General features: G+C 40.5%; 1 protein-coding gene across 4 annotated transcripts in view; it reads right to left on the bottom strand.

Moving 5' to 3' along the window:
* Window positions 1-506: 506 nt before the first annotated feature.
* The window catches only part of LOC135522410 (thyroid hormone receptor-associated protein 3-like), a 28,704-nt gene continuing 21,503 nt past the window's right edge, over window positions 507-7,707 (bottom strand). For 2 of the 4 annotated variants that reach the window (XM_064948629.1, XM_064948631.1), the window contains 7 exons: window positions 7,411-7,583; window positions 6,746-6,857; window positions 6,252-6,336; window positions 3,998-4,179; window positions 3,447-3,639; window positions 3,007-3,156; window positions 507-2,793 (listed from right to left, as the gene is read on the bottom strand). In XM_064948629.1, the coding sequence (XP_064804701.1) occupies window positions 2,521-2,793; window positions 3,007-3,156; window positions 3,447-3,639; window positions 3,998-4,179; window positions 6,252-6,336; window positions 6,746-6,857; window positions 7,411-7,583 (1,168 nt within the window). In that variant the 3' untranslated portion in view covers window positions 507-2,520. Of the gene's footprint in view, window positions 2,794-3,002; window positions 3,157-3,446; window positions 3,640-3,997; window positions 4,180-6,251; window positions 6,337-6,745; window positions 6,858-7,410; window positions 7,584-7,707 lie in introns of all 4 variants that reach the window. The other 2 variants (XM_064948630.1, XM_064948632.1) reach the window with 2 other exon arrangements.

Below are 7,707 nucleotides of genomic sequence, written 5' to 3'. Positions count from 1 at the left end.
GACATTCAAGGAGTTGGTTTGATGGGAATCTGTGGATGTCAACAGCTGCTTGAGGAACAATAGAGTAAAAGAGAAAAGGCCCACCGCGTGCTATGTCATGTAAATCAGGTGTTAAATGAGGTGAAAAGGAAACTGGAGTGCCAACTGTGTTTTAGAATGGGGTCTCAGTGAATTTATGTAAATGATGAAGCTTATCTGCAGCGCAGGAAAATTCTCAGCGACAAAAAGAGGGATCGAATTAAGATCCCACATCTGTAAAATCAAAGCTTTCACCACTTCTCTTCCCTATACACAGAATGCAGTCATGAAAGTGAGTATAACGACTTATACATCTCTGCACTTTTGTGTCTTTTGTGTCCAGTGCATGTACTGTGTGGCTCTTACAACCTTACCTTTCCAGTACAATATAGACAGGTGTCAATAATGTAAATGTTAGATTTTCAACTCCTTATTGAATAAAGATACTGTACATAAAATCAGCAACACAGAATTACATTTAACAGATGTTAAATTAACCAAAGTTCTTTTTAATTTACATCTGAAAAACATTGGCTACAGGAACCATTTAAAAAAGTTATTGCCCCCAACCACATAGAATTGAACATGAATGTGTCAACCACAACGTTTATCATGTACATTAAAGAGTACTCTGCAATCCAAACTTAACATAGACGTTACACAAGGGGGAAAGTCCCCATTCAAAGAAGAAAACCTATCCCATCAAAGCATTGACTGTGCCATGATCTAACCAATCACCAATTTTTCTTAATATACAAAGGAAGCATGAATTACTACAAATGATTACAAATTGTGTCGTCTAATCAAAAGTTAATCAAAAACCAATACAGGATTCTCAACAAACTAGACAAGATAACAAACATCCAGGTAGACTATTGTGACTTTGCAGACAGGGTATGCCAATTTATTTTATTTAACAGTCTCTGTTTGCCAGTGGTGTAAAGTATTTATGTAGTACTTTAAAGTATTTGTTTTTTGGGGTATCTGTACTTTACTATTTATAATTTTGACTTCACTACATTCCTAAAGAAAACAATGACACCCAAAAGTACTCTTTTCATTTTGAATGCTTAGCAGGACAGGAAAATGGCCCAATTCACGCACTTATCAAAAGAACGTCCTTGGTCAACCCTATTGGCACTGATCTGGCGGACTCATAGAACACATTTTGTCTGAGTGTTGGAGTGTGCCCCTGGCTATCCATACATTTAAAAAACAAGAAAATAGTGCTGTCTAGTTTGATTAATATAAGGAATTTTAAACGATTTATACTTTTAAAGTATATATTTCTTTTTAAATTAACTTTTGATAGTTAAGTATATTTAAAAATAAATGCTTTTAGACTTCTACTCAAGTAGAATTTTACTGGGAGACTCATTTTCTATTAAGGTATCTTTACTTTTACTCAAGAATGACGATTGGGTACTTTTTCCACCACTGCTGAGCCTCTTGTTTCACTCCATAATGCAGGTCTGTAGAATATAACCTTTGACCCGTTTTGGTCCCATTGTCAGAGGGGTCATTTGCAAGATGCTGGACTAGCAAGACCACTATAAACCATACGATCTAAACCATATAGGCCATTAGAAACTGGCCCAGTTGTCATGTAAAAAGGGGATTCGATTGCCTCTAGCTGTACTTTAGCATGTTTTTAGATTCTACCAGGCTACAAAGTTGAATGTTACGTAGTTGAACATGCAGGTTACGTATTTGAATCCGTAGGTTACATTGTTGAAACCTGAAACAGTATACTGCATTTTCTGAGGTTGATGGCTAAACTAGTCTAAAAATAGATCTACTGTATAATAGTGTATGATTTATCACTACTATATAATAAATAAATAAAATGTTTATCTTCTAGTATAGTATTAATCGGTTTGGCCTCAAAAGTAATTTAATTAGATAAATATGTGACATATTTGAACAAATCTATGGCACAAAAATATCCTCTTGTCATGCTCTGCAAAAAGGTGTGACATTCTTGCATCAAGATATAAAAAAAAAAGTGTTATGCAATGTTGCATCAGCCCTGTACTAAGAGGCACAACACCCCACAATGCACTGTTCATAGTGCTAACATATCAAGCGCAGAGGTTGGTTATGTATATTTCCTATTCCAACACAGCAGTTCACTGTCTAACAGTGTTTCTACTATAAGCAGATAAAACACAAGTTAGCTATACCCTGACAAATGTATAACATAATGTTGCGTAAAGATATCGTGTCAAAGAGAGTCCTGATTCATTCCAAATGTGTGTCTTTGTGCACGGGCAACTCTCTCCAAAGTCCGGCCATTTGATGGATAAAGGCTGAGATCAGGGTCTTTTCTTATAAGTCCAGGTAGTTTCTTATTGGACAGTGTTCGCTACTGGACAAGTCCAGGTTAGTCCTTTCCTCCCCTGTTTCAGTCTGTTTTCATCCATTTGAACACAACCCAGATGACTTGAGACAATAGAACATTGCCACTGTGTTGGTACAATGTTTCACTCTCCCTGAGCTCCCTCACTGCTCAGTGTTTTCCATGTCTTCAGACTTCTCCTGGTCTTTGTGGTCCTGCTCCGTTTCCTCCTCCTGGGGCTCGCCCTCCTCCTCCCCCCTGTTGACTTGGAACTTGTCATGTGTCCACTTGGGGCTGCTGTTGTTGTTGTTGTTGGTGTGGTTGTTGGGTGGCCCAACGCTGGCCTTCCGGATAATGAAACGGCGCCTGCTGCCACGCAGGAAGTTCCCCCGTCCTCTGTTGTCCACCCACTTCCTCTCGCCCTCCCTGTCATCATGCTGAAGGAGAAATGGAAAGACAGGAAAAGAGAGAAAGAGTTCATATCTTGAAGTGAGCTTGAAGGTAGTACCATTATTAGCAAGTTCAAAGGAATTGTGAATTTGGTGAATTCACCGATTTGATTTGAGTAATGAATTAATTTGAGTATGGAATTGTATATTTAGGCAAGAGGAAACAAAGATACATTTATAATGGCATGGGTACAAACCTACCAAGTAGTATTTTCGGCTCTTGGGGGTGTACTCCGGGTCCCAGTCCTCATTCTTGGGGTGAACTGGTATGCCCATGTTAGGGGGATTACCATTGGCATTGTTTTCCTGGTAATTTCCCCTGTTCCAGCCCCTTCCTCTTATTCTAAATTGCTGCAACATGAGTCAAACACAGAGAACCCAGATCACAAAAACAAGAACACAATTATTGCACAAATTTAAATAATTATCCATGAGTTTGATTTCCCAGAAAAATATTTCCAAGTGCAAAGCAAAAGAAGAAAATAAACTGCTATCATGGCATATTTTTTCGATTTCAAATGGGGTTTTCTTTTCAGGTTAGTTGTGGTGGTACTTTGTCTTGTTCTCTTGATGATTCTATTCTTTATCAGATCCTTTACTTTCCAAAATTAATATGAGTGCACGTCCATGAGCAGACTTACAAAGCCTCCGCGTCCTCGTCCTCTCTCCGTGGGGCTGCCATAGTCCCCCCGAGGCCCCAGCCTGGCCTTGTTAAAGCCCTCGTCTTTGAGCTCAGGCTCCTTGTGGGGATAGTCTCCTCCCCTGTGAGATTCGGCAGATGAAGAGGAGGAGCGAGAGCGAGATTGCTTCTTCTTGTTTTTCCTGGAGGAAGAGCTTAAGGTTGAAGGACCAAAATAACTTTAAAAGTCAGTTCATTCTTAGCTCCATTGCTTGTCTTGTAAGACCCTGGCTAGTTGCAGATATGTACATGACTTGTAAAGTAAATGTGGTAAAGTAAAGTGATTGTGATGCTTGTGATAGAGAAGTGGTCTCAGGGACCATCAGACCTTTCACAATTTTGTTGTAGCTCTGAACTAACTCACCTGATTCTCATTGTCAAAGGCGTGATAATTAGTTGACAAGTTGAATCAGGTGTGCTAGCCATGTAATAAATAAAATACATGGAACTGTTGGGGGCCACGATGAGAGGTTTAAGAACCACTGCTATAGAGTCTGAGTTGGTTGAACATACTTGGACTTCTTGTGGTGCTTGGAGGATTTCTCAGCGGACCTCTCCATGCTAGCCTCTGGGGAGTCTCCTGAATCTCTCCCCCCGTCCTGTTTATAATCTCTCTCCCGGGTGTAATATTTTTTGCGGCGCTCAATATCCAGACGAAGGTCCATTGAGTCACCCTTCATTTTTTTACCTTCGTCCTGTTGAGGAAAAAAAATAAAAAGAACACAAGGACATGGACATGCTGTGGGTTAGCATTGAGATGTGCTGTCAGTCTGCAATCAGTCTTGTTTGCACACTGCATGCGAGGGGCCGGGAGAACTGTTACAAGACCATAACTAACCAACAAACTCTGGGAACTGCCCGTTTAACGGCTGCTGTGTAACATTTGACCGGCATAAGTGAAAACAGACCATTCTGGAACTACACTGAACACAAATCAAAACGCAACATTGTTGATCCCATGTTTCATGAGCTGAAATAAAATATCCCAGAAATATTGTATACGCACAAAAAAAACATATTTCTTTCCAATGTTTTGCACACGTGTTTACATCCCTGTTAGTGAGCATTTCTCCATTGCCAAGATAATCCATCCACCTGACAGGTGTGGCATATCAAAAAGTTGATTAAATAGCATGATCATTACACATGTACACTTGTGCTGGGGACAATGAAAGGCCACTCTAAAATGTGCAGTTTTGTCACACAACACAAAGCCACAGATGTCTCAAGTTGAGGGTGTGTAATTGGCATGCTGACAGCAGGAATGTCCACCATAGCCATTGCCAGAAAGTGAATGTTCACTATTGCCAGACAATGAAGCCCAGACGACTTCCACATTCGGCTTCTTCACCTGCGAGATTGTTTGAGACCAGCCACCCGGACAGCTGATGAAACTGTGGGTTTGCACAACCAAAGAATGTCTGCACAAACTGTCAGAAAACCTCTCAGGGAAGCTCATCTGCATGCTTGTCGTCCTCACCAGGGTCTTGACCTGACTGCAGTTCGGCGTCGTAACCGACTTCAGAAAGCATATACTCATATTGCCACTGACAAGCTGGAGAATTGTGCACTTCACAGATGAATCCCGGTTTCAACTGTACCGGGCAGATGGCAGAAGGCATGTATGGAGTCATGTGTACGAGTGGTTTGCTGATGTCAATGTTGTGAACAGAATGCCCCATGGTGATGGTGGGTTTATGGTATGGGCAGGAATAAGCTACAGACAACGAACACGACTGCATTTTATTGATGGCAATTTAAATGCACAGAGATACCGTGACGAGATCCTGAGGCCCATTGTCATGCCATTCATCCTCCACCATCACCTCATGTTTCAGCATGATAATGCACATTCCCCTTTGGCAAGCATCCGTACACAATTCCTGGAAGCTGAAAATGTCCCAGTTCTTCCCTGGAAACCCATTTCATTAAGCTCCTGACGAACAGTTATTCTGTATATAAAGTATATCTGTGACCAACAGATGCATATCTGTATTCCCAGTCGTGTGAAATTCGGAGATTAGGGCCTAATTCATTTATTTCAATTGACTGATTTCCTTATATGCACTATAACTCAGTAAAATCTACAAAATTGTTGCATGTTGCGTTTATATTTTTGTTCGGTGTACTTTCCCAGGTCTGCACAACACAATGTTGAACGTCTGCAACACAACTGAACATAATGCGGTTTCAAACTCCTGAAGGAGCTGAGTTCATTGACTTTCACACTGTGTTATTCCCCTAAAATGTTTCCGTTTTGAAGAGAGTTCAATGGAGCCATACCGCAAAAAGGTCTCAGTCAGATGTCATCAAGTGACCGAAGTTATAAGTAGGCCTAGAGACTGTATAAGCACTCTACAAGTACAACAGGTTTTTGACTATATTTCTCCTTATTTGTTGAAGAATAATACTTACTATGACATTTGTTTTAGAGTCCTTTGAATGGCTTGGACACAGGAGCAATTGGCCGTTTCCATTTCTGACCCCTCATGTTTTTCGACTCAATGGCCTCATGGGGGCTTGTACCCACAGTATAACCAAATCATCATATGTGGAGGGGGAGTATATAACACACAACAAATTCAATGTGCCTCGTTTCGCATTTGCTTTGCTTTTAGACGTTATGCATCTCCCTTCAAAGAAAAGCACAGGCTTAGACAGAGAACGCAGTCTAAAGGTGGATGGCTGGTTGGCTCGCTCGCTCGCTCGCTCGCTGTTGTTTTGTCAGTTTTCCCAAAATACTTCATATTTCAAAATGTTCAGTCACCTTGTAACTGCCATCCCCGGAGCTTTTCATCCCCTCAAACAGGTGAGAGTGTTTCTTAAAAGCACTGAGAGAAACATCAATTATCCTGCAAGAGAAGAAACACAATGTCTAACTTTGCCACAGCTCATGTGGCAAATACAACATAAGCAAGGGATTACTCTAAAACATTTTAGGTCAGTGCTGTTCAGATGAGGACTGAAATGACCTCCAAGAATTACTCTTAGTTTCACGTCTGTGCTGCTCAGGTGAGTACTGAAATGACTGCAAGGAATTATTCTTATTTTCAGTGATGATCAGATGAGGACTAAAATGAATTGTCTACGAGAAATGTATAGACCCGGATGACTCCAGGGTATCACATAGCAAACAAGACCACCAATGAACGTGCACTGATTGACAAAAGGCAAGACCAATACCTTTGCAAGCTTTGATAAACAAAAGGTGATGCCACAGCACACTGAAGGTGAGATGGTCACTCAGAATGGAGACTCTACCTGTGTATCTCTGGGCTCTTTTTTGGCTTCATCATTTCCTTTTGTGCAGCTCTTCTTTGGTACATGGCAAATCGCTCATTTAGAGTAATTCCATTGGATGGAAAGTGCTGTGCTGTAATCAACAGGAACCAGAACTTGTTACACAACAGATATGACAGTACATGCTGTGCCAATGCACTTTTTTATTACTTTAAATTCATAGGTTACGCACAGTGTTAGCTTGTGACCATAAAAACAGCTGTATCAAAAGTTATATATATATATATTTATAAATGTGAGTTTATTAGCCTCATAGGATCATAAACGGTATAATACCCATGCAAATGTTTCATAGCAATGAAGAACATTTTTGGAAAACATCTCGAAACCAAATTCCATTAGATAACATTTGTGCCTGAAAAACGACTCCATGTTTTGTTGGTGTACAGCAATATTTCTCCATAATCATTCCCACACAGGATTGCAGGGCTAGATAGGCATACTGGCCAAGCTATTTCACAAGCATTTGGCAACCCTTTTCAGATTGACCTATTTAATGATATACTGCATAGGCTATAGAAACCTTTTGATATCGCAATTGCACCTTAACTTGCACCTGTGTTAAAGCCCAGCTAGCAGAGAAACTGGTCAGTTGCAAAGGATCAGGGGTGAGAGAGGTTAGTCACCTTTTATGTAGTGGACAATGGTGACAATGTGCTGTGCAAACAGCTCTGAGGGACTCCTTTGTAACTGTGTGGCCTGAATGTGCTGGAAGAAAGAGCAAAACTCCTGCTCCTTTTTAGTAGGATGCACAAGATCCCGTGATAACCTTCGCTCACCAACCATAACATCAGAGGAGCTGGGGAAAGAGACAAAACAACAACAACAAAAAATGTAATTCGATATTTCACCTTTTCCCTTTATAGCGGAAAATAAACAGAGAACAAAGAGAACGGAATATTTCTCATGAGACTTTTATAAAC

The sequence above is a fragment of the Oncorhynchus masou genome, chromosome 30 (assembly GCF_036934945.1).
Source record: "Oncorhynchus masou masou isolate Uvic2021 chromosome 30, UVic_Omas_1.1, whole genome shotgun sequence".
NCBI lineage: Eukaryota > Metazoa > Chordata > Actinopteri > Salmoniformes > Salmonidae > Oncorhynchus > Oncorhynchus masou.
This window is presented reverse-complemented; position numbering and strand designations above follow the sequence as displayed.